Source organism: Sinocyclocheilus anshuiensis, unplaced genomic scaffold (assembly GCF_001515605.1).
Source record: "Sinocyclocheilus anshuiensis isolate Anshui unplaced genomic scaffold, SAMN03320099.WGS_v1.1 scaffold256, whole genome shotgun sequence".
Lineage (NCBI taxonomy): Eukaryota > Metazoa > Chordata > Actinopteri > Cypriniformes > Cyprinidae > Sinocyclocheilus > Sinocyclocheilus anshuiensis.
The window spans coordinates 683,457-711,173 of NW_015558587.1; the positions used below are offsets into that span (position 1 = coordinate 683,457).

The 27,717-nt window shown below is 42.9% G+C and overlaps 1 protein-coding gene across 5 annotated transcripts in view; it reads right to left on the reverse strand.

Annotated features, from left to right (window-relative positions):
• zfhx3b (zinc finger homeobox 3b) overlaps nucleotides 1-27,717 on the reverse strand; it is a 238,114-nt gene that overhangs the window by 76,453 nt on the left and 133,944 nt on the right. For 4 of the 5 annotated variants that reach the window (XM_016475618.1, XM_016475619.1, XM_016475621.1 and 1 more), the window contains 2 exons: nucleotides 17,853-20,937; nucleotides 14,399-14,895 (listed from right to left, as the gene is read on the reverse strand). In XM_016475618.1, the coding sequence (XP_016331104.1) occupies nucleotides 14,399-14,895; nucleotides 17,853-20,901 (3,546 nt within the window). In that variant the 5' untranslated portion in view covers nucleotides 20,902-20,937. Of the gene's footprint in view, nucleotides 1-14,398; nucleotides 14,896-17,852; nucleotides 20,938-21,257; nucleotides 21,263-27,717 lie in introns of all 5 variants that reach the window. The other variant, XM_016475622.1, reaches the window with a different exon arrangement.

Genomic DNA, 27,717 nt, shown 5'->3' on the forward strand with positions numbered 1-27,717 from the left:
GAGACTGAGGCTAATTTGTCAAAATGATGTTGCGGTGAAAGCAAACGGTGTATAGTACTGTTACAGTACATGAGACAGTCCCTCAGTCCCTGGAGAAAAGCAACGTTAAAATCACTTAATATAACCCGAATGTTACAGAAGGGGGGTCGTGTAGTCCATATATGTCCAGCTTGCTGTCTGTGTGTCACCCTGGTTTTATATTCGACTTGGACAGATGTCTTCAGACAGCCTGTTTAGCAGCGGCTCTCCCTGCGCTCGTACCCGGGGCACACCCTGTCCTGGTGATGGATTCCCTGTTTATTCAGCTATTTTTAGGACAAAAGGAGGAGATCTCCATGGAGAATGGTTCTCTTTCTCTACCATTACTGAGTTCGCTAACTCTCCCACAGGGGTCAACAAACAGCCCTCCTCCCCAAGCCGACCGCATCTGCCAGCTTGCGCACTTATTAATTTGTGAGCGGCCCGGGACTGGACACCCCTCGTCTGCCATGACTGCGGTGCGCATGCGTGCATCTGTACAAACATATGTTTACGTGTCACAGCTTTACCATGTGGTCCGGCATTAGCAGTCCCACGCTAGAAGTGACCCTTAATCGCCTACCCCCACCTTGGCCTTTGTGTAGGTCGCCTGGCTGGCTGGCTGGCTGGCTAGAGAAGCACGAGCAGCTGTCTGCGGTCCTCTTCTCGGACACGCTGTCTCTGGTATCCGCGCTCCTGCATCCGAATGGGGCTATACATAACATCACACCGCATACTTCGAAACCTGACCACCACCTGCATTCTGCCACTCAACCTGGGCTGATCGACAGGGCTATGCAGTTTCATTAGCACAAAGACACGGTATTAAACTAATCCATGTGTCTCTCGCACTGTGGCCGGAGCCCCATACAGCCTCAGCAGGGGCACCATTAGCCTTTCAGCGAGAGCGGGCCGATCTGAAACCCTGCCAATATGTCTGTTGATGTATGGCCTTGAGCTCTAATAGGTATAAGCGTGGTGTGCGGGGCGGCGTTGCGAGAAGCCAGGCTTTTCTATAACCGATACTGTTAACTTTGATCTTGTCTTAGCATGGCCTGTTTATAAATCAGCCATGCAAATATTTATGAGCTGGATGGGAGAAAATGGCTGGTCTGGTTTATATCCCTGGCCTTCTATTCTTCCTTGCCGCCCCATCCCACTCCCTCCACTCCTCTTCCCCCCGGCTCATGTGTTGACGAGGACACCACAGCAGTGGGGTGAGAGAGCACAGGCCCCAGGCCACATCTATCATGACTACGCTGTCTGGCTTTATTGGCTGGTCATGGAGCGTGGGTCAAAGGCACTCCAGGGGAGGGCAGGGGAAATCTTGATATCCAGGAGATAAAGAAGAGCATATCTGAAAAGCTCACAAAAAGTTGACAGGTGGGTCAGTTTTTTTGCAGTCCTCTACAGCTCAGTGTGGGTTTGGGTCTGAATCACCTACAGTAAAGCTCGATAAATAACATGAGATGGTGCTCGATAACTATTGCCTTTTTGCTTGCTCCCTGCACACCTATCTGTTTCAGCCTGCAGTGCACACAATGGGATGGACCGCTCTGGCAGATGCACAGGCTTTAATTTCTCCCCCCAGTCCTGACCTCTGCTCCTGATCACCCTCTGATATACAGCATCTCTATTAAGCTGGGAAGTAGGTAAATATTCTCCTAAAGACCCTACGTCCTAACGGCACTAGTGAAAATGGAGAAAAAAAAAAAATCAATCGCCTTTTTTTCTTTTGTCCTTCGCCAACTCTATTAAGTTTCCTATTTTATCTGATGTCGGGATCCAAAAACTCAGAGACCGTTGCTGATGAGGAGAGGTCTGCACGATCTTGGTTTGATGCAAAGCTGTAGACATCACATGTCTGGTTCTTTAAGAAATGTGTGGCTTTGTTGTATTGTAATTATAATTGTTTTGGATGGAGTAGAGAAATTTGCTGAAAACGAAAATCATGCTTTTAAAGAATGGATAAAGACAGGCTAGCATTTTTAATAAATAGTCAACAGTCAAATTATTGGGCTCTGACTCAGTTATTAAAATAAAAATCGGACCAATTTTGAGTTATGTCTTGTTAAGCTTGATGACAACATGCAATGTGGACACAAATACGCAACACTGCATGTGTTCTGGAGTGTTTGAGAGTGCAAGTGAGTAAAAGGGGGGGCAGTGGTGATGGTTGTGGTGGACTGGCTTGTCGATCGATGCTGTGATTGGCAGTTAATGGCTTTTCCTGTTCTGCCTTCGTAACCTCGCTCTGGCACTAGTGAAAATGGAGAAAAAAAAAATTAATCGCCTTTTTTTCTTTTGTCCTTCGCCAACTCTATTAAGTTTCCTATTTTATCTGATGTCGGGATCCAAAAACTCAGAGACCGTTGCTGATGAGGAGAGGTCTGCACGATCTTGGTTTGATGCAAAGCTGTAGACATCACATGTCTGGTTCTTTAAGAAATGTGTGGCTTTGTTGTATTGTAATTATAATTGTTTTGGATGGAGTAGAGAAATTTGCTGAAAACGAAAATCATGCTTTTAAAGAATGGATAAAGACAGGCTAGCATTTTTAATAAATAGTCAACAGTCAAATTATTGGGCTCTGACTCAGTTATTAAAATAAAAATCGGACCAATTTTGAGTTATGTCTTGTTAAGCTTGATGACAACATGCAATGTGGACACAAATACGCAACACTGCATGTGTTCTGGAGTGTTTGAGAGTGCAAGTGAGTAAAAGGGGGGGCAGTGGTGATGGTTGTGGTGGACTGGCTTGTCGATCGATGCTGTGATTGGCAGTTAATGGCTTTTCCTGTTCTGCCTTCGTAACCTCGCTCTGATGGCTGTTGCTTCTGATCAGAGATGGCAGATTGCATTTGATTTTTGTATATAAAGCCCTGACTTTTTGGAGATGGCTTCATCATGTTAAATCATTTAAAAGTTAAGTTGAATACTGGGAATTCCTTTCTACCCAGGCACAGAGGTGAAGCTTTAGCTTCTGAACAAACCACTAGACTTCTCAATAAATAGGAAAGCAATGAGAGCACTGATTTAAAATTTTCACAATTTAAAACAACCTGCTTCAAGTTTCATTATACAAGTGAAAACAATACTAAGTACAGGACATCATCTACTCACCCAGTAATTCAAAGGGCCCGTCTGTCACATTGTTCTTTAATGAAAGAGCAGCTAGTGAAAACCAGTGGTGTAATGTAACGAAGTAATAATACTTCGTTACAGTACTTAAGTATTTTTTGGGAGTATCTGTACTTTACTTGAGTTTTAATATTTCAGCCAACTTTTACTTTTACTCCACTACATTTACTAATTAAAATGTATACTTTTACTCCGATACATTTCCCCAAAGCATTATCGTTACTACAAAATAGTCATAAGTCAGAAGAACACGGACTGCAGGAAAGCAGGTTTGACGAATCAGTGGTCTGGCATCTGCAAGTTAGACTTCTAAAAAACACCTTTGCTCATGTGCAAACAAGTGCGCGCACAACCGCGGATGATTCATTTTCCACTCAAGTCGAGTCTGGGGTGTGTAATATACAGCATATCTTCTGCGATAATATGGTAAGTGTTGTTGTAATGATGTGCGATCTGATATTATCAAGCAGGCTATATCTCCAAATCACACACAGAGTGCACGCACGTTGATTTATTCATCTATTAAAACTCAAAATTCCAGGCATTGTAAATTGTAGACGGCAAAATTACTTCTGTATGCTTTTTTATATTTATATAATTTAATATAGTTAACTTAATCTATATCACACAAAGACTACCGTTTTTCTGCAGATAATCAGCATGATAACACATTTTATAATCATTTTATACAAGTTTAGTAAAGCAATAAGTGACTTAGGCCTACATTTTAGACATAATATTGCTTGTTTTTGCTCAATTTTGCCAACAAAAATAGTTCCAAACAAAGATCACAGCACTGTTTTGCCTCAAGTAATGTTCTAAACGGTGACTTCAACTTCTACCAAAGTCATTTTCTGGTAAGATATCTCTACTTTTACTTGAGTATGGCTTTCAGGTACTTTATACACCACTGGTGAAAACAGTTAGGATGGATAGAAATGTAATGATAAGACACATTTTTGTGCTTTTGTGATTTAAAAAATTTACTGAATATAAGGGCCAGAGGAATAATATCTAATGAGATTTGAAATACGTTGGCTAACACCATACACCATACTTTATTCATCTGATTTCCCATAAACTGCAGCTGTTTTTACAGTTTTGAAAGATTCCTGAAGCCATAAAACAAAATGAAGGAACCAATCAGAAAGAAGGCAGACTGGAATTACAGAGAACAAGCTATATTTCTGATTGAAATAATGTAGAAGTGGGTCTACCATTAACAACATTTCTAAGGCAACAGCTATTAAAGTATGCACTGGGATGTGGGTAACAAGATCCATATTAAAAAGTGTTGGGGGTCACCTAAGAGCTAGGGATCTCATAACTCTGAATGTGATGCTCTAACAGAGGGTGATTTTTAAAAACTAGAAATCTGCTCAGACTAAACACAGAACAAAAATTTAGTTCTGTGAGCATGTGTATGCTTGTGCATGTGTGTGTACAGGAACCCACTGGGACCAGCCAGTGCTGAATTAATACACACATGCCGCACCCTTTGCAACATCAACAAATATTTAATAAAGCCTGCTTCATATACTGTAACTCATTAATATGGCACTCCCTCTCTTCTCTCAGTGCTTAATTTAATATAACAATAATTTGAATAATCATTTCCATACCAAGATCCTGTAATCTTCTCTAGTGGCAAAAATATAACTTCTCCCTGAGACCTCGTTTATTCAGTAGCAAAGAAAAAGGCTTTCTGGTTCAAATTAGCAGAACAAGACCATTCCAACCTAACGAGTATAAATTAAGGAAATTCCTTCGCAGTGACAGAGATAACCCGTTCAAATGAACGATCAAGTCTGCGGCAGCCTAATTTTAGGCCTGGTGTTGATTGAATGTGGTGATGCTGTGGGGATCAAGAAAGAGAGAGAGAGTTTGGTTGATCCTGTGGGGAGTGGGTGGAGGAATGCTGTCACCTACTGGCCGTTTTAATTTCACATTTAGACAATTTTTTTCTTGTTTTAAATCATTTCAAATATCAGTTTTCAACGTTTTATGTTAAAAACAAAACATTAGGCCTATTTATCCATCTGTAACTCAAGAAAGAGAGAGAGAGTTTGGTTGATCCTGTGGGGAGTGGGTGGAGGAATGTGGCGGCTGTGTTGAAGACTTCCTCCGCTGTCTCTGTTCCATCTCTGCGCCCACAACGCCAAGATCTCCACTTCATAAATCAGCAGTGCTGTTTGAAAAATACTTCATGATACACAAATGTGTGAAACCACTTAACAACAGAACAAAGGTGTTTTCCCTACGTTCAGCAGCTGCAGCTAGTAAAATAAGGCACCTCTGAGAGGCTGACCTCAGAATTCACCTCATCAGTGGGAGGGGTTTCATAAAAAGAAAGCCTGAAAGAGAATGCTGGGATACATATCTGTAAATGTTTGTGTCTTAAACACTAGGTGTCCTGTACGGGCAACCAGAGCTTGAAAGCAAAGAATGCAAGGCTTGTAAACCTGCAGTGAAAGTTTGACCTTGAAAAATTTAGTGCTACTCCTTCACCGCTCTCTTTCTGGCCCTCTCATTCTCTGCTCTGTCTCCCAACTAACATCTTTTTTATTAGTACACAGGTTGAAAAAGAAAGAAAGAAAGAAAGCATTTGGTGGTAATGTACTAATATGTTAAAACGTACTAACGTAACTAATTGAGTTACTTCCTGATGACTTCACATCTCTGCTTTTTAATACAACAAACCATCATCTCCATATATTACTGTAGAGCCTTTATCCCTAATTTCCCACTTTTTTATTTCCTTTCTCTTGGTTTCCCCCCTCTTTACATGCATAAAAGCACATGATGAGAAAACAAGGTGTGAAATTATTTTTTCCAGAGGGGCCTCAATAAAAACCATATGACACATCAGGCTGAACTGCTTAATTACAAAGGGATGAAAATCTGTAGTCTGCATCTGGTGAGAACATTGCCCTAATAACACTGATCGATTTACAGCTCCCAGTCCTAACCTTGGACTTGAGTACATGGCAATTAGGCCATGTATAAGACGCCTCAATGGATGTCCATCTCAGTGGGGGGAAGTCAGACTTGACTTTTTTTTTTAAACCCCAGGCTGTAGTTTTAGCTCAACTCAAAGCCTGATATCAAGTAAGGTCTAAAAGTTGGCCCTGTTGAGGATTCTTAACTAGCTAAAACCAGCAAGATTCTCTTGGTCAACCAATTCCACAACTGGTTGAACAGCACAGCTGCCACCTGGATCAAAACCACACTGAATAAACAACTCCTGCTGCTGATGAACAGCATGGCTACCAATTTGACCAGTATCTACAGATCATAAACCAGTCTGGACTAGCTTGTAATTTCAACAGGGTCTAAATACGTATCCCAGCATTCAGCCTTTCCACAACGAAAGCTCTAGTCCAGCACTCAACTAGCTTGCTGTAGAGTGGACCTTGATCGCACACAAGTAAACACTCCTGGGTGTCCAGCACAAGGAAGATGTGGATTTCCTAATTTCAGCACAACTTCGTTGTGAATATTTAGAAAAGAGATATTGTCTGTCATGAGGGGTGAGTGAAAAACAGTGAGGTCCAAAGCCTCATTTCATGTGTGGATTTATTTGTCCCAAGACTCTCTTCAGCAGCCCAAAGCTAAACACAGTGTGTTTTCCAGCGCTCTGCCTTCCACGAAGTGCCGAGAGCAGCCTTGTGGCCTGGGCCACTCACAGGCCATTAATCTGGTTGCTAAGTCACTGATGTATTGATGCTGGTGAACGAGTAAGCCTGCCTGTTGCTCTCTTTACCACCCACTGTCTTTCTCCCAAACACTCTCTCTTTCTTCTTTAGGCTCAACCAGTGTCTGCCTCAAAGAAAATGTACCTGCCTTGATACCGTGGTCATGTTCTGTGAGAAGGCTCGGCCTTACCCATCCAGGGGCTACGCCATGATTCGAGGCTCTGTTTGAACTAATTTGACTCACATTTGACTAACAAACACATGTAAATGTACAAAAAAAACATACATCAAGCTGATCAAATTAGGCTATTAATGGGTATTTTTGAAGACTGAGCAAACACAGTCTTCTCACTATGCCAGAGAGAAAATGGAGGTGGAGGAAGGAGTTGAGGAGCTTCTGATTAGAGGGGTGTGGGCTGAGATTGCAATATAAATTATACAACTATAATATATTTTACAAGACTGAGGCTGGCACTACTAAGATAAAGCATTGATTAAAGCATGTTATAAAAAGGCAAAGTTGCTAAAAATCTGGGCTGGGAACGTAAAAGTCAAGAGGTTCAAACCCGGGGTGTAATCCATAAACGCACGAAAAGCTGAGACCTATCAACATTGTGCCCTTGAGCAAGCCACTTAACTCCAGGGGGATTGTGCCTGTAGTAAGTGAACTTTTAAATCGCTTCAAAGCATCTACTAAATGTCAAATAACTACATAAAAAAGGAGTCAGGTCAGTCCTGCACGTTTACTGCATGGCAGTGTAATTGCATTCCAGATAACTCATCAATTAAAATAGACTAGCTAGTCAGTGTGATGATGCCTACCTTTGAATAACTTTTGTTTTTTGTTATATCTTTATAACTTCCACTCTTTACCCTTTATAAGGTGTTTTATAAGACAAAGATATTCAGCGTACTAAAAAGAGAACTACAGAAAGAAAGGTTGCAAACATCAAGAGAAAACAAGGGGGAAAAAAGAAGATTTGGCTGGAGAAATGTTTAGCTTTCCAGGCTGGTTGGATTAAAGCTATTTAACCTTAAGAAGAGAGCAGCGGAGAGGGACCACCCACCAGCTTGTGACCCATGGTGGTTTGTTTTGTGCACGATGGGTATTTGCTTTGTTTATTAATCTTATAGAGACAAAGAGTGGAGAAAGATGTGCGAGAGGAATGAGTGAGAAACATGCAGGCTGTAGAAACCAGTCCCAAAAATAAGGTGAAGGTAGGAATATGGCTTTAAATCACACTGGGAATTTCAAAGACACGTGCTAGGATGGTGTAAGGGATTTTAGTGTTCAAGGTGTTTTGAATGTTTTTTAAGGCTCAACTCAAAATAGTCCACTCTCGAATTCTGATATTCTGGTCCCCTAGATATGATTTAAGTATCATGTTCAATGTGTTTTATTCTATTACCAGGCAAAAACAACTTTGTCTGACTGCTTAGAAAAGTAACGGAATACCTCTACTCAACAAGCCACACAATTTGTGGTATCAGTTATGTCCGTAGCTGAGACTTTGCAGGGGCAGTTACGTTCCAAAGTTTCAAATACTTAGGGTTTGTTTATATTTCTGCCTACACTCTTGCGCCTACCTACGGTGGCGTAACATACTCTCTGATCACCCCAGTCCATCATCAGTGTCCAATCCCCTGTTTGTGCTGATCAGGCAGCAGATAATAGGATCAACAGCTTTCTTCAGCAGTGGCAGGAGCATTGCTTAGTTGCTCTTGTCTGGCTGCCCAAAAAGAAAGAGGGGGAGAAATCAAAACAAACAGCTATTACAACACAATAATATCTGCTCCTCAGCCTCTGCACAAAGAGATACGCTCTCTTGCAGTCCGTTTCCATATCCCTGTCCCTCTCTCCAAACTTATAGGACAACATATGAAAGCTGTACATGGCCTACCATGTGTATCTGGTTGGCTGCTGGTCCCTCCGTTGAATGCACACACACACACACAGACTTAGAGGGGCATATGCATGCGTAATCATCAGCTGCAGCTGTGCGACGGGTCAGCGCCTGGCCTTACTGAGGTGGGGGCTGAAGGAGTTGTGAAATTCCTGCATACTTCCAGACACAGCTTTAAGCCCGCCCACTACTCTACAAACCAATGTCGCGCTGCACAATGCCCTTCCCACGCTAATGGACAGCTCTCTCAGCAAAACTCGACTCCTCTTCTGGGGAAAAGCCCTCCGCCCCTTGTCTTAAAGGGAGCAGAGCCTCTGTTTGGCTTCTGTGAGGCAGAGTTCAGCACCCTAAGGACAACCTGGTGCTGACATGGATCTACATTATTGAGATCTTACGGTAAACAAATAAATACGACATATACAAATCCAAAAGGGTCTTATAATTATAAACCTGGGCTCCTATACGTTATATGGACTGTATCTTTGACTGGAGGAAGGCAGGATGTCTCAGTAGCGGCTCTGTGGATATGGAATGGGTGCTTTATTAGCGTGGTACTACCAGTAAATCAAAGCTCAGCCCTTCCTGGAACAGCAGCAAACCTTTTTTCCCCACTGAGCACTATTACTTAACAATCACAGGCCAGCCATGATAATTAGCAGAGTATCTCCATCTACACGAGCGCCTCTCTCTCTCTCTAGCGCTCTCAGACCTGCTTTTCCCCCTCCCTCCCATCATCTTTCTCTCCGTCTCTTCTCTCTAACTGATGTCTGGAGGGACTTATGGAGTTTGGGTGTGGTGCTCTCTCTGGCATAGAGGTTGAGCTTCACTGTCCACAGATGGAAGATATAACCACGAGCCGTACCAATAGTGGTAAAATACTCCCTTGCGACTTTAACTCGAAATTACTCTGCACTTTTATTTGATAATAAAAAACAAACACAATCTTGCTGGAGCCAGGGCATTCTCAGTCTATTTGTTTTTGATGATTGGAGTCTGTTGTTATGATGAGGATAAGTCATGATAAAAATCATAATTATTAATGGAGGGGGTCTGCATCATTGATCAGGATTCTGTTGTAAAAGGTAGAATGATATCTGAGAAGCACATTAATACCTTTCAGTAGAGCCGCTACGGCTAATCCCCTTCTACGCATTACTGTCTGTTTTGTTTTACTGTGTTTTTTCTTTGTTTTCTCCAGAGTGTAGACATTTTCCTTCCTCACGCCCCAGCTGATCCGGTTGGATTGCACTGGAGGGAAAAATAAGTAGAGAGAGTCCAAAATCCAGATGCTTTGCGCTGGATCCTGGGCCGCGCTTGGAGTGCAGTCAAAGCGCTGTTAGCATAGCTGAGACACATCAACATGTGCTACAGGGTTCTGTTTGCAGGAGTTTTGGGCAGTAGTGAACAGATGACAGAATGTGTGAGCATGTGTGTATGTGTGTACTTGTACATGTACGGGGAGTATAAATGTGTGCAAGACACAGTTTGTGTGTTTAATGGAGCGAGACCAGCACACTGGTGCTGGTGGTGCGGCGGTGAATGTTATTAGGCCTTTCTTGGGTAAAGATTCCCCATGTGATAGTGACGGCACATTCTTCCTCTCTTTCCACGGCCAAGCGGCATCTGGAGTGGATTTTGTGCGAGCAGACACCGAAGAACATGATTACATTCAGTTAACTGTGCTCTAAACTGATTATGCATGTGCCAAGCTAATGGACTACATTTGCAAGAGGAAAAATAACATCCAATCAATCTCAATTACCCCAGATTGTACCGGCCCCTGAGACAAGGAAGGTAGCCAGCCCGAAGCTCCTCCTCTTCGCTTGAAAGGCCTGCCTGGAAGACCTGCCTCTCTCCATCCTGTCTGGAGCGGAGAACCAAGACTCAAAGCTGGCATGAGTGCAGCCCAGCACCTGAGACATGCTTACTCAGCATGAACAAGAACTCAAATATCAAGTGAATGTGTCCTCTATAGAGCGGTGGTGTGTAATTGTGTATATACGAGTGGTGCAAGAGAAAATTGAAGGAAGAGTAATCATGCAGTATATGGATACTTAAAATCATCTTGAAAAGGCATTTGCAATTCATGTTACAGAAGTAAAACTAGCAAAAAAAATTTAGGGCAGGACACAATCCTATTTGACAGGATTTTAAAAAGTCTCTTTTTGACAGGTGGTTTGGTAATGTTAGTCAAAAAGGAAGGTTGCAAACAAGTTATTACATTTTGATGAAAGATTACAAAAGCGCTTTTTTCGAGTGCACCATGGAATCTGGAATTTGTATTTCATGTTCACTTTCATACACATGCTATGTGGCGACTTTCTCTGACTCTGCAAATTGAAGGTTCCACCAACAATTTAGAACTTGAGAAGCCTAAGCTTTGTCATGACCTGGGTATTGTTATATGGCCCATCGGCAAGTGCTTATGGGTGACCATCATGACATCATTCTCGCCACTACAAAGCAGCCAGCAAGCGGGAACTTGGAGGGAGCAGTGGAAGGTAAAAGTTAATCTGAGATGAGCGCAAGACTGACTGACGGGTGTGTCTGAAACCAGAGAGGAGCTCAGTCCTGTACCCTAGATAGCAAAGTCGGGAAGCAACACCCCTGCTGTGCAGTGGTCTGTGCGGTAAGGACAATTATCCCAAGCTCTCCAAAGGCTTTCGGAACATTCCAATCCGTGGGGTGGTGGGGGAAGGTGTATTTTTAAAAAGCCCTAATATGTGCCGCATACCACAGACTCTCAAATTATCCCATCCAGCTTAGCCTTCAGTTTAAACCTTCCTTTTTAATTCCAGTAATTACAGGCTCCAATTTACGGAGCTGTGCACACAAAGGGTCTGTTTAATGCAAACCAGTTTGATTTGGGCAAAGTGTCCCAAGGATCTACGACATCTTAGGGCCTGTTTATGCTGACTTGATGATTTATTTTCTCCCAGCAGGAGGTCAAAAAATTTTGCATTTTGTATCAGATTTCATTTGGAGGGGATAAATAGTGTTTTTTATTTTCCTTTCCTGTTTTACCACTTGTACAGTCAGCTTAGCTGAGCTAGCAAATCATACTGTTGGTGTCAGCCAGTCAGTATGTCTATCAGGGCTATAAATTCACTGCAAAGTGAAGCCTGTGTCATTGTGGGGTTAGAAACCCGTGCTACAGCAAGACCTCAGCGGCAGCATGTGCTTATGATCCTCTAATCACATTTGTATGTCATGAAATACAGCTATAACTCAAACTGTGAATGTCTTAGTTTGCGGGAAGGCCTGTCGCCACTGATGGGAGCTGCTTGCTTACAAGGCTGATGCTGTTGTCAGTCAACACTGTTCTCTCTTCCTCTGTTCGGATCTGTAGGGATTTTAGGACTGAGGAACCATTTTAAGCAGCTTAAAGCTTACAAATTATCATGCTTGGAGGTGTCGAACATTTCTAATCTGCCACAGAGTACTGAACATTCGCAGTTAGGCGGACTAGTCTCTCCTCTGCTAGCCCTCTTTCTTTAAAGGGAACGTCGGTGGCAGAAGGAATATTATAGTGTTTCTAAAACATTTCGGTACTAACAGTAGACTTCATTAATATAAGTATGAGGTGGATGCTGGGATTTCCAGCTCCATGCAGCACAGTAAATCACAGTTGGTGGCTAGATAAGATATTTTTCTGCGATTTCTCGCCATTGACGCAAAAACTCCTGGTTCCCCAGGTCCTAAACCCTGCCTGGAGCTACATGAGGCCCATGACTACAGCAATGCCTCCACAGGTCAGCCAAGCATGTCAGGAGTCTTGTGTTACATATTTGAATCATTGTGGTATTTGTAAATACGCTCATTGCATGTTCTAACTTGAGTATGGCAGACAATCTCAGCTCAGGCTTGTCTGCTTTTATCACCAGATGCAGAGGAAGCTGGCTTATGGCTTTCCCCTAATTACCATTACAAACTAGTTCATCAGGGGCACAGCAGACCAAGAGCCTCTCAGCCCAATGCCAAGGTAATGACAAACCTTGACAATGCTATACTATCTCTGATTGTAATTGGTCAACATACGGGAAACTTGCAATGAAGTCAATGGTGAACTGGATTTAATCTTGGTAATTTTATATCAAAATTTAACAACATGGCTCCAAAATCGCTTTCCTTTTCAGCTGCCCTCATTTAGTTGGTGCTGGCAGGGAAAGTAATGTTAACCAAAATCCAAATAACTATTTAGCCATTTTCTTAGGCAACGTTTGGTAAGGTTAATAGCCAATGATGTCTGACCCCACCGTTCTTGTATTTTTTTTCTCTTTGAATATTCTATTTGTCTCTGAAGTATGTTAAAGTAGGTTGCAAATGCATGCTGTCTTAAGAAAGGAGTGTAAATAAAGGTCGAGTAAGCATGGGCAGTGATGTAAGCTCAAATGGGTTGTATGTGAGTCAGTATCTCATTGAGCATGTGAGAACAAGTGATAGAGAGAAAGAAAGGGAGAATTAAGGAGAGAAGTCCCTGTGTGCAGTCGTGCCAGTCTAGGTTAAACACAGCCTGAGCTAGGCTCGCAGACACACAGGATAGGTGCCTAAATGGAATCAGGCCTGTTAGATTTATGGCCATTTGTTCAGAGAGTGTTCATCCATTGGCTATTATGGAATGATTAGAGTAGAAGGTGAAGCTCCAAGTCCGGTGAAAATCAATACAGCTGTCGAGAGCGATTCTGCCCTTCCCACTCCGAACGGTATTAGCACCAAACCTCTGTCTCTTCACACTTCTTCATCCTCTCTTTCAGCAATTTCATCAGCTGCCCTTCTCCCCACCTTGCTGACCTGCCATGTTCCTCCCTCCCTCTAAGTGCCCCTGTTCTCCCCTCTCCATTGCATGCACATTAGACCTTAATATACTGCACCGGGCCATCACTCATAGTCGGCAGTAGAGATGGAAAGTGCTGGTCAATTCAGTCGCACAGTAGGCTGGAGGTGTGTTTAAAACTCATAGAAAGTGTAACACTGTGTGCTAACCAGAAAGATTTAAGTTGTTGTCCTAACCTCCCTCAACAAGCTATGAGGTATTTTGTTTTCGTGTTGCACTGGGTAGAGAAATATTACTGGTTCAAATTTTCCCTTTTCCTAGTTGTATATTAAATACAAATATTTTTTGTTATGAGATTGCTGAACAGCATTTTTGCTTTCAGTGTAGACAGAAAAATACTTGATGTTGGAAACTTGGCAGGTATGGCACTGAGTTACTGTAGGGCTACCAGAGTCACTCACTGTGACGGGTCTCCTGTTCTTCCTGCTACGGCTGGCCAGTGGGTGTGGTTGGGAGACTCATCAAGTGAACAGTGTGCACCTGTTCTTCCCTCTATAAAGCTTAGGCTTTGTTGGCATGGGGGTGCTTGCTCCTGGTTGCGTTTGCTTGAGTTTGGACTTTGTTTATTTTGGACTTTGTTATTACAAGTTATTTAAAGTTATTTAAAAAAACAAGTTATTTAAACTTGGTTCTGTCTGATGCTTTGATTGATCATGTGTCAGACAGAAATTGTGTTTGATTGTGTTGATTTCTTGTTTTATTTATTTTTCTATTTATGTTAATTAATATCTTTGTTGCAACCAAACCAACCTGACTATGTCCTCCAATCTTTTGTCATGGCTTTGAGCCGGTTGTGACACTCACCTTGTACAGCTTGAGACTGGCCTCATGGCGAGAGTTGACCGTGTGCATCCTCAGTTTTTCCAGGCTGTTGGTATAGTAGTCACAGGCATTGCATTTGAGGTGTACAGGGTTGCCAATGGCCACGCACTTGAGGCGCCACTCATTACCCTTGCCGCCCTCCTTGATGTGTGCCACCAGCTGATATTTCTGCACGTGTTTGTCAGTCTTGCAGTGCAGCTGAAAGTTGGCCTTGAGCTGCGAGGTGTAGTGGCACAGCTTGCACTGGTGCGAGTCGCCCACCACCGCTCTCCACTCCTCCTCTGGGAGCGAGCGCTCGGCGCTCATGTGCAGGCCCAGCACGTCCAGGTTGTCGGTAGTGAAGCGGTTGCACACGGCGCACTGGAAGAGTTTGAGGGAAGGGTCGCTGGTCTGGGATAGGCTTTCACCCAAGGTCATCAGCTCCTCTGAGACCAGCTGTCCCCCACCCAGGCGTACATCCATTGCAATGTCCCCTCCAACTGAGAACAGAAGACACAAAAGTGATCAGTGATCTGTCTGACAGAACATCAGTCTTTCACAAGTACACTGTCTCTTTTAAAATACCGCATTTAGCACCACTTATCCATTCATTTTAATCTGTGGCAATAAGGGACATATGGACACATGGTCCAATACAATGTAACAGTGAGGGATGGGCATTTCATCTGTGCTGATTTTCCCTCCCTCATTTAAACTTCCTCAAGTTACAAGAATGTCCTTGGAAACAGGGAAAAGGTGCATAGTTCAGCCTTTTAAGAAAGAGTCATGTTTGTCTGTGCAGTCAAAGTGGATTTGCTCTCCAGGATAATGTGCATGTGTGTATTTATCTACATAATTTTATTAAACCAAGATTATCCTTTCCTTTGAGCTCAGAGAAACCGTAAGAAGAGAGAGTGGAGGTGTGGATTTACACAGTCCTGCACTTTCATAGCCCTGCCATTAAATCAACTCCAGAGTCTGTGAGCAGAGGCGCAAAAATAAAAAAAGTTATTCAATCATTACCGGAGATCTAAAGAGCTCCCAAGCACACATTACTGTAAATCAACTACAGGCATCTTTTCACAAAATAATTCTATAAAATATTAGATCTTCCTTGTTGAAGTCTGGCTCTTTTACCTTTGATTGGGAACAAATCAATGCAAACACCTTCCTGCTCAAAGTATTTGTATTTTTTTTTGTATTCGTGTATTTTTAAGGAATGAAAAGAAGTTGTGGGAGCCAAATAAACTATATATTCAACAACACAAGCAAAAGGCATCTAAGAACAGCTTGGGGAAGAGGCTAGAGGCTGAGATTTGGAGACCAGGGATGCATAGAAGCTGCTGCCTCAGTTTGCTGATCTTCAATCTGTCACTGCCCAGATTGAGAGCACCCGCTGAACCAGTATAGCTTTACACTAAATTAACTCAAGCAGCTCCTTTTATTTATTGGGGCAGCATGCGGCCTGCTCATTTCACCATTACCTTCAGCTTTTAGTGCAGGGACAGAGAGACCTCTGGTAATCTCCTTCAAATCATTGTCAGATCCACCACTCTGAAGAAAACTATTTCTATTTATAATGCTTTCTTTTAGTTTGTTGATTTTTTTACTCTTAAAAATTCTCTCGCTCTAGCAGTTTTTAGGGGTTTTATGCCTCTTATTGCCTTATTGTCTTTTGAGATTTGTTCAACCTCTCATTTTTAGTACTCTTACAATGTGTATCGATTAAGAAATACATTTTATTTTCAAAAACCTTTCATGTAAATACTTGTAATTCTGTCAGTTCTGCTTAGTATTCATGACCTCTTGAGCATATCTTGTAAGAAAATATTTTGAATATTTTGCTTGTGCCAGTCGATAATAATGTTTAAGTACAACAGGAAAGATGTTTATGGAAAAAGCAATAATCTGAAAGGATGTACAAGTTCTAATTTGCAATAACCAATAAAATGTTTAATTATGATGTCCAGATCTCAGAGATGTAATTTGTCACTTATATGCAAATACACAAATGTGATATTTAGTAGTGTGAGACTTTAAACATATGAAAGTGCACTGAACATTCCAGATTATTTGTATAATGACACCACTGTTCTTTATAAGACTTATGTGCTGTCAATTCTTCCCTGTTATATGTTCATTGAACATTCCCTTACCAGAAAACCAACCAAATGACTACAAGAGGGAGGATAAAAAAGAATTAGTCACAGCAATCAATTCCTGTTTCTGTCTTTGAACTGGCAACATTTTGAATCAAGTCTGTGCAAATTGTGGGCCTATAGCTGGCATGCTAAATTCTACTATGCTGCTGAATTACCCTCACTAGGCCCTTTTTCCTTCCTTTTTTGACTATGGTAAAGTATATAGCTGCAATTACAAAAGCAGGAAAAAAAGGAAAAGCTGGTATGCAGTGGTAGTTGCATAGTATTGACATGAAAACAGTGGTTTAGTATGAGCCTAGAGGACAGGGCCATGTGGCACACTCCCCTGGCCCCAGCCTACTCCGTCACACTATCTTTCACAAGAAACACAGGGGCAGCAAAAGGGGGAATTTCCCAGCCAAAGTGACCCAGATAGAATGACACATAGAGGATGCGAAAAATAAACCGAAGCTTGAGTGTTAAGAAGATGTGTGTGCCTGTCTTTCCCACTCGCTCACTCCCTCTTTTTGTCTGTGTGCCTCTGTCTGCGTTGTGGAAGCTGAAATCTGCAAGACTAGTAAGCACTACTTGAATATGCCAAAACCACATTTTCATAAATCTAATGTACCAGCTTATGTTTCAGCCTTTACACAAACACACATAAACAAACAATTTTTCTTGTTTCAGGCATTAAACCATGCATGATGTCTGCATTAAGGAATCATGTCTTTATTTCAAGAAAGCTACATACTGAACATGTTGCCACAGATTTTTTTTCATTATGCTGTAAATCAGGTATATATACCTGTCACTCAAGTCAATTCAATACCAAAGAGTGCACCTTTCATAAAGCATGATGAACTTCTTCTAAGAGATAAGTGGCCCTTCTCTCTTTGCATACAGACACTCGCTCCCTTCAAATACATTTCAGCCTTATATGTGCCTATTTTTTATTTCTCCCTCCCTCACACACCTTGTTTAAGAGAGTGAGTGCATGTTAAACAAGGAAGGTGTGCCTGAAAGCTAAAGGCACAGACAGAGCTGTCAGCGTGAGGAAGTAAAACATTTGTAGCCATGTGTTAGTATGGGTGGAGATAATGCAGCAAGGGGGGGGGACAGAAATTTAACATAGAATAAAAAAAAATCACCCATACAAGATAAAAGTCAAATAGTTTTACAGGAAAGGCATGGTTTGAATAAACAGGAAAGGCTCTTATCTGTCATTGAGAAATTACAGATAAATAGTTAAACAAAGAGACAGTGCTCAAAACCCACATAAACTGCAATATGTGTTAACTGTAACTCATTAAACTCACCTAGTGCTGGGGCCAGAGCTGCCATGTTGGGGTCCAGATGAAAACCTCCAAGCAAGAACTGGGCTTCAGCTCCAGATGGGTCCATCTTAAGGCCTGGTGGCAGGCTCATGTTTTGGGTTAAGTAGTATTGGTACAGCTCAGCCTCTGAGGGTGAAGGCATGGTGCCTAGACCAAGCCGGCCGTGCTGCATTTGGGTCATGTTCTGCTGAAGCAGCATCATGTTGTGCATGTGTTTCTCGCTTGTCATGTGGATGCGCAGGTTACGTGCTACATTAGTCTCATAGTCACAAACCTCACACCGCCAGGTGGGCTTGCTTTTTGGCTTGGTGGGTGAAGGGGCACCACAGGGCCCTGCCATGTGGGTGGAGGACTGGGCAGGATGATGGTGGTGACTAGGATGATGGCTGCTGGCCTGGGTAGCAGAAGAAACAGGCACCACCCCTCCAGGTGCATGCCCAAACACTTGTTCACCAGCGGTCGGAATAGTTCCTCCATTTTGTAACGTCTGCATGTTGTTAAGATGCTTGTCAGACTGCATATGAATGCTTAGGTTGCCTTTGGTGGTAGTGGAATAGTTGCAGACCTCACAGCGGAAGGGCTTGTAGCCACAAGTGTAGCTCTCCCCACGGGCAAGGCGAGGGTGACTCTGTCCATTGCTGCAGTACACACAAGAGCTTCCAGAGTCAGGGTGCTTCTCCTTCATGTGGGCCTCCAAGGTCTGCTGGTATTTGTAGTGCCAGTTGCACTTGGGACACTTCAGTGTCTTGCACGAATTCCGCGAGTGCATCATGGTCATATGGCCACCCAGTGAGCGAGAGGAGCCTAGAACAGTGTCGCACTTCGGGCACTCCACACCACTCCCTCCACTGCCCCCAGCCCCATGGTTCTGGGTGCACTCACTCATTCCTGACATGTCACAAGCAGCTGTGTGATGGAGGTGCATGTGAGCATTGGGTGAAGGGTGTGGGTGGTGGTGATGGTGGTGAAGGTGGTGGTGGTGGTGGAGGAGGGCACCGTTGTCCTCATCTCCTTCTGCTGGGCATTCATTTGGTTCAGGAGCTGTGGCACTATCTCGATTGGCACTTTCCTCAGCAGCAGCATTGGACGCAAGAGGGGAGGACGTGCTCGCAGAGGAACATGCGGCCTCATCCTCTTCACCCCCTCTGCCGGTGACTGCCACCATTGCCGCGGGGAGCGTAGACCCCTGGCAGTTAAAGCTCAGAGAGAGATCTGAAGTTCTCCCTCCACCGTCTGCAGCCATCCCGTCCTCTGACCCTCTGATAGAAGAGGAGGACATGGAAGCAGAGGCTTTGCTGCTGAGTGCGGGGCTGGCTGCAGAGATACAAGCAGAAGGCTGGAGAGCGCTACTAGGCATTAATAAAGGAGATTTGGAGATGCTTTGGTTTGAGACAGCCGGTTCCCCCACAAATCCGCCACTGCTGCTGCTACTTCCACTACAGGCCACCGCAGTGCCTTCGTCCTCTACCTCTTCATCCTCTTCTTCTAAAAGAAGCTCATCCTCTTCCTCTGAGGCCATCTCCTCACCGTGAAGGAGAGCCTTTCTTTCACAGGTTTCTGCATCCCCATCCTCCCCTCTATGAGTCCCCTCTTTCCCCACAGACCCCTCTGTTCTCCTACCCTGCTTGGACAGAGTGTTGGAGTCTTTGGCTGGGCCTGGGGTTGAGGTAAGGGAGGGCTTGGGGCTGCCAAGACCCCCCAACGTGAGGAGGGCTTGTTGCCGGAGACCCGAGTCAGAGTCTTTGTTGAGGAGGCTCTCACCTCCCTGACTACTGCTGCCCCCTTCTAAATGAACCCCACTGAACGTGCCGTAGAAGCTCTGGCCTGAGTTCATGGGTACCAGGGTAGGCGGTGGTGGAGAATTTTTATTTTTTGGTTCTAGGAAGCTAATGAGTGGTTCTTTGTCTTTCCCAATGCCCTGTATAATCGCCGATGCATGCTTGTGGCCTAAGAGCCTGCGCTCGTCCTCACATAGGGTCATGCGATGGTCATGGACTGCATGAGTGACAAAGGAGCGTGCGTAGCCGAAAGACAACTTGCAGAGGAAACACATGAGGATGGGCTTGCCTTTGCCATAAAGGGCCAGGCCATCAAATTTGGAGAAATCCACGTTGTTGGGAACATCTTTGGATACGCAGGACTTCTTGGCAGACCCGTCGCTGTTCAGGTAATCCTTGTTGCTTTTGTGCCGCACATCAAAGACGCGGAAACTGTGCAGGACAGGACTGAGGCCTGCCAGGGTTGAGGTATTGGGGAAACCTTGGTCTGAGGAGCCGAACCACTTTCCGAAAGACGAGGCTATATGAAACGTGTTGATGATCTGAGGGTACACCGAAGAAGAGGTCCCCGCAGGTTCCTCTGGTTTTCCCCCACTGGGGAGAGAGTTTGAGGGGAGCAAGCCTGGTTCCATGCTCCCATCGCTTTGGATCAGCTGGCTGAGACTCTCCACAATGTAGGCAGAGCCATCAGGCTGGTAGACTATCTCTCCAGCCAGGTTTTCCACGTCACTACTCTCCTCTTCCTCCTCTTCCTCTCCTTCTTCGCTCCCACTCTCTGTGGCTCCCCTCCGATGGGAGGGCTGTTGCCGCATGAGCATGGGCATGCCCCCTCCGCTTGGCACCATAGGTACACCAGAGAAGGGCTGCAGACTAGGGAAACAGCTGTCAATCTCCATTTCATCCAGTTCTTCCAAGTCTTCGTCCTCTTCTCCACAGCTAACTCCCTCCTGCTCCTCCTCCTCTAACGCCTCTCTTTTGGGGTGCAGCCGTCTGGTAGTGGAATTATCACCGTGAACCTGTGACAGTGTTTGCTGCTTCTGTTCTCTTACAGCCTCGCAGGGTGTGCTGGGATTCTGGAGCTGGGCTGAGTGGGGTGCAGAGAGAGACAGGGGCTCCAAGGAAGGGTTGCAAGGTGGGACCTGTGCGTTAGGGTGATTGTTCCAGGGTTGTGGATGGTGATGCTGCTGGGAGGTGGCAGAGGAGCCAAGCCCATCGTCTGTCCCAGAAACCACGGGAGACTCACAGCTTTCCATGCTGATGCCTACATGAGGCGTTCATCGCATCCAAGCCTGAAGAGAAAAAAGAGAGAAAGAGACAGGTTTAAACTACTGCTTGAAATGTATAATGTCTCAGAACATAAGAAAAGTAGATAATATACATCTTTAATGCGTTCTTGTCATTGTTTCTATTCAAGCTAATTTTCAGATGAACATTCAACCAGACATACAAAGCATCTTGATAAATGGTGAAGCCATGTACATGTATAGTGAGTGGGGAGCAGCTTAATGTATAGTAGATTAGATGAGAAACAAAAGTGTGAGATATAATGGTGGAAAATGACAGAGTGCTCATTAGGTTAGATTAGGTACTTAAACACAATACGTCAGACAAGCACTAATAGGGCAGCTCAGATGCCTCATCCTGTCATATCAGCCAGTTACTATCTTTTATCTAGACCTTCCACACAACACCCGGAGTCTGCTATGTTCCAAATCCTGCATACATTTTTTTTTGTTAAATTAACGTTGAGTCTGAGAAACACAGTAACAGAATAACTTAATGGATAAAAAGCTCCATTGTGCTGCTAATTAGACACAGTGAAACCCACCATCAGCACACGATCCATCTCACACCCAAAGAAAGAACTGAAGGCTACAAAAATATATTATCCATGCTGTTTTAGGACCTCCATTATAGAGAGATCCCACACACAGAACACACTTCACGAACAGATCACGCCCGTAAGATGCATTTAGTGGATGCGTATATGCTTTTTACAGCAAGCATTTATATTTATGTATGTAAATACACACAAACATAGAAAGAAAGATTTGTTTATATTATTTGTTAAGCTTAAAATACAACAGCAATGCTGGTACTCTAAATGCTGTGTATAGATCTAGCATCCAATAACCTGCACGCTTAGCCTGGTTTTAAACACTCCTCTGCCTCTGAAATAATAAATGAGAGCCAAACTTTCTAAAGGGAAGTGCTGCCCCGAGCAACGAAAGAGCCATGAGCAGGCCACAATTTCAAGCAGGCGATAAAGAAGATAGAATGATAGCGAGAGATACTGCTGAGCTAATAATTTTAATAAAGGGATGCAGGCAGCATTGATTAAAGGGGGCAACCGGACTGAAACCAATAACTCTGGCCTGGCCTTTCACCCTCCATTGCTGAATATTACATGAGCAAAGTTTCCCGGCAGCACGCTAACCACCGCGTCCTGCCTGATTAGCACATTCGCTGCCTCTACTTGATTTATTTACTTATTTACTTAGGGATGCAAATTTCAGCAGTGATCAGACACTGTGTCTGCAGCCCCACCCCCACCAAATGTATTAACATGAGAGCGTTTGGCTGGGGAGACTGATAATGTTTGACTCCCTCTGATGAAAATTTGACACCCCTCAAGTCCAACCCACAAAGCCACCCCCTCCCTCCCCCACCCATGTCAAACAATGACCATATTTTTTTTGTTTATGTTTAACTGCTATTATGTATTTTGCTAATTGTAATTGTATAATTCTACTTACATTTCTACAAAATTAACTCCAGAATTACAGTACTAATAATGTGTACTTTGTCTAATTAAACAGACACCCAATAAATAATGAGGTTATTATTGACTATTAAAACATGAAGATTAAGTACACTGACAGTTAGATGTAAATGGTTAAAGTGTTTCTTTATCATTCCAATACAAAATAATTAAGTGTTACACTATTAAAATGTCAATCAGCAACAATACGTTTACATTCAACAACTGACAGAAGTCCAAAAATAACATTCCGGTAACCTGTTCCTATTATGCCTCCCTCAGCACTGCTGCAGCATTATGGGATTGTATGTAATAGAAGGAGTAGAGAACTACTTAAACTGTTAAACATAAACAGCTAACAGATTATGACTCAGGCTATCACAAATGGTCATTCTTGAAAATCTGCTATGATACGCTTTTCATTTAAAGGAAATGAGATGGCTTCCTTTAAACAGTGCTAGAGAGTGGCGGCCCAAGCCGTCTGGCCAGAAAACAGGATTGCCCTTTAAAATGGAGATGGTCTAATTCAATAACCTGCAGTGGTTACTGATGTGCAATAGGATTGTCTGGAGTCTGCCAGTCGCAGATGGGCGGGCAGATATAATGTAGTTTGTCTGCTCAAGGTCTGCTTCCGAAGCGACACCTGTTTAAAGAAGGGAATCTTTAATCGCTCTACTACACTAACGAAGGTTCAGACAGACATGCAGATGCATACAACAAACACATATTAGGCATTTCTCTCACAGAGTCAAACACTACATAAAAATATGTATAAAACATAGTTTCCTTTATATCCTTTATATACACATTCTGTCATCAATGCCTCATCTTCATTAAGCAACCCTCTCCATGAAGCTGTGAATCAGGAATTCAAGTGTTTCTTAGAGGGACACAGAAACTGTTCTCAACTCAAATTAAGCACAATAGAAAACATTCCCTCTTAACCTGCCAAACAAAGTAGATAAGGTGTCTAACGATTAAAAAAAAAGCGCAGTACATAATGAACACTGTCAGAAGCTGGGTCTGGATGTCATTTAGAGGGGATAGAAAATTAGATAAGTTTTTATTTATGGGCCTTTTCATTTGGTGGGATTTACTGGCTGAGCAAAGAGGGAATTAAAGGCTAAGGACCCGTCTGATTATAAGCACGCAAAATCACCTGCCCAGGGGCCAGGCCTCCAGAGGCCCAGCGCTCCCTACCCTCTCCTGGGGAATTAACTCCTGCTCGGCCCCAGCTGAGAACCGCCACGGGGTGCGGCCTGACCCCCACGGCCCACCCCCAGCACCCCTCAATACGTAGAGAACGTATCCTTCCAGAGACTTTCAGAGGAAGAAAAAGGCTTCATCATCACCTCCCTGTGGTCTGCAGCAAGCCCCGCTTTTCTTTTCCCATCTCCCACCAGATCTAGCCATCGCACAGGCTGGCCACTACAGGGTTAGGGCGCTTACTGAAAAATCAATGGCATAAATGCTAGGCAAGTTACAGGAAGATGTGGGAAGGGAAGGTTCCTATTGATAAAGCAGGGAGGGCCTCCTGATATTGCACAACGGGATGTATTAATTGAAGTTGGGTGAGAAGGCTTCATCTTTGAAGTATGGCCAATTAAATCGCAAACATATGTAGAGAAACTGTTCACACCACTACTGCATTATCAATCTTAATGCTAAAATTTTGCTTTGTTAAAAATAAAACAGAAACTACAACTTAAACATAACCACTGAGCGGACAAAATATTTATTGTGTCAGTATGTAGATGACACTACATGTAGCTCATTCATAGGTGTAATTTGCGGGTGGGCCGGGTGGGACATGTCCCCACCACTTTTTGAAAGTAATTGAAAAATATATTGTGGAAGGTATGTAGCCTATTAAAGGGAAAACAAGATCAACAAATCATTCTTCATAATCTAATTAAGGTGAAAAAAAAAACATTTGACACCTTATGCATGCATAACTCATGCAGTGCAATAACGACGTGATTTGCAGCTGTCGCACTTTTCATAAGACTTTCAGAGGAAGAAAAAGGCTTCATCATCACCTCCCTGTGGTCTGCAGCAAGCCCCGCTTTTCTTTTCCCATCTCCCACCAGATCTAGCCATCGCACAGGCTGGCCACTACAGGGTTAGGGCGCTTACTGAAAAATCAATGGCATAAATGCTAGGCAAGTTACAGGAAGATGTGGGAAGGGAAGGTTCCTATTGATAAAGCAGGGAGGGCCTCCTGATATTGCACAACGGGATGTATTAATTGAAGTTGGGTGAGAAGGCTTCATCTTTGAAGTATGGCCAATTAAATCGCAAACATATGTAGAGAAACTGTTCACACCACTACTGCATTATCAATCTTAATGCTAAAATTTTGCTTTGTTAAAAATAAAACAGAAACTACAACTTAAACATAACCACTGAGCGGACAAAATATTTATTGTGTCAGTATGTAGATGACACTACATGTAGCTCATTCATAGGTGTAATTTGCGGGTGGGCCGGGTGGGACATGTCCCCACCACTTTTTGAAAGTAATTGAAAAATATATTGTGGAAGGTATGTAGCCTATTAAAGGGAAAACAAGATCAACAAATCATTCTTCATAATCTAATTAAGGTGAAAAAAAAAACATTTGACACCTTATGCATGCATAACTCATGCAGTGCAATAACGACGTGATTTGCAGCTGTCGCACTTTTCATAATGTCATTAGGCTATAGCATTTTATTTTAAAAATGGAGAGCTTCCTTGTGCTAAGTAGGCCTGCCCTCTACTAGAGATTTTTCTAGTCAACTAGTCGCACGTTATATTAAATTGATTAATATAATAATATATTAACCATACTTCAATATAGGCTATAAGCAGACGTATTAGGCTAGACTAGAGCCTATTCCTCGCTCAAGCTCGTGCATAAAGCAATTGCCTCAAAGCACCGGTAAAGTGATTATGAACGTGTCGGGGGAAAAGAAGACATTTTAATTATTTATTAATAAACTAGTGCTTTCTGAGTCAGTGTCGGGTGCAAAGATGAGGTTGCCGAATGCCGACGCGAGATCAGTGCAGCTTGGCTGTGGGTAAGGGATGAGAGAACATAGCTATCCGCTGCTACTGCCAACACGGCGCTGAAAACAGGACTAAACGCCGGTTCCCAGCATGCATCACTCCCAGAGCCACAGCCATTAGTGAGTAAGGCCCAAGCGCTCTACCTGCACACTGACACTAGTTAATAGATTATGTTTGTTGTGGAAATGGGAGGTACTCCTCTGTGACTTTATGTAACAGTAAACATCCTCAAACTCATCTGTTACTAATTGGTCTCTGGCCTGAACACAAACGAATTGATTCCGAGGTATCAATAGCGTTCTCTGTTCTAGGGGCTGAAACTGAATCTTGGTGATAATTTTCGCTCTCAGGTAACAGCATAAGATCTGTAAACGCAATCAATGTAGCAAAACAAAGGGAGCATAAAAATGTTTTCCTGACAAAGCGTGTGATGCAATGTCAGGCTGCTTTTAGCGCCATTTATTCCGCCGATGAAATCTGGAGCGGGTTCAAAGGCAGCTGAAGGGGAATCCACGCACTGGCAAAGTGTCTCATCACTTTTGGTGAGAGCGAAAGAAACAGGCTCCTCAGTGTAATTAGAAGTGGTTAATTAGCTGTGGGTTAATTACTCAGTTCGGAGGGGAAAGCTGGCAAAAAAGAGCTGGTAGGGTGGTAGAGCGAGGGGAAAGTGGCGAACACACAGCAGGAATCTCCCAGTCTCCTGCCAATTAGCAGGCAGCATGGGGGGCTGGTGGAGGAACGGGGCCGCAAGTACAAATGAGCTTCACACAAGCCCACTCGCAGCCACAGAGCTAATACCACACTCAACATATCCATATTCCCCTATTAAAAATGCATACTGTTGGAGATTCTCCACTCACTGTTGTTTTTGGTAAGCGCTTCCATTTGCCCAACAGCCTCTCATTTCTTCTCGATCGTATGCAAAGACTAAAAGAAGCTATTTTTTTCTCTAGAAAATCCAATACCATCTTAATATATTACAGGTATATTATAGTGTAGGAATATTTATCAAGTCAAAAATATACCTACATAAAATTAACCACATTAAAATGTGACCATGGACCACAAAACCAGTCATAAGGGTCAATTTATAATCTGAAAGCTGGGTAAATAAGCTTTCCACTGATGTATGGTTTGTTAGGATAGGACAATTACTTATGACTGGTTTTGTGGTCCAGCAGGGTCACATATAAGATGAAATAAGGGGAGGATGTTGTTTCTAGAACAGTAAAATAATTCTTGTTTGACCCCCGCATGCTGTCTTTTTTCCACTCTTTTCTTAACAAATCTTACAGTAAAGTAATAGCACATTATTTGCCTCCACCTTCCCCAGTGGTTGGTTCAGATAAAGCTTTGTGTTTTGTAAGTGCATAAATTATCCCAGGGATAAAGGTATTGATGTATAATCAGAGATGGGTGATCATTTTCGTGCTGCAAAAAGCCCTCCATTCACCCCCAGGCACATTGAGTGCGCACAGCATGCTCCACAACACAGGAGGGAGGAGTGGAGAGAGCCTACTTACTTCTCAGAAAGAGAGAGAGAGAGACAGAGAGAGAGTGCATTTGCCTGTTTACCTCTCGTGAAGAATGTTGTGTCTTCATGTGCTTGCCTGTACACTTTGCATTTGTGAACTAGATCAATTCTAACACACAATTAATTACAGGTTGTTTTCTCCACACGCATACTGAAGGCGTGTTTAAGATGTGCTCACTGCGAATCCAACAGATGAGTTTTACCAAAAAAATACCACAAAGCATTCTGACTTGAAACTTGCATGTTCAAAGGTAGAGCGAGAGTTGATCTGACAACAAAAACACACAAACCATAAGAATATCAGACTGCATTTCCAATAAAGGGTTACGTGGGTGTGTGTGACTATGCTATGCTTTAACAACAAATTTGGTTAAAAAAAATTGCTTAGTAAATAGTTTAGTCAGATCTTAGTCAAATCCAAGAAAATCAATTTACCTAGCTATCTAGATGGGGACTTATCCTTTACCTCTGTGGTTTTAAAATACTCATCTCTTACTAAGCCTTGGGTTAAATTCCAAATATAGGATAAAAAAAACTTATTTTGCTTTAAGATTTTTTATTTGCTTTATTTAATATTTTTATGTTAAATTTGATGGTAATTTTGCCATCAAAGTTTTTAGTTTTAATTTTTTTGTTTTAAAATAAATATATTACTGTAACTAAAATATATTGTAATATATTGCAAACATATGTAGAGTATCATATACATTATATATATATATA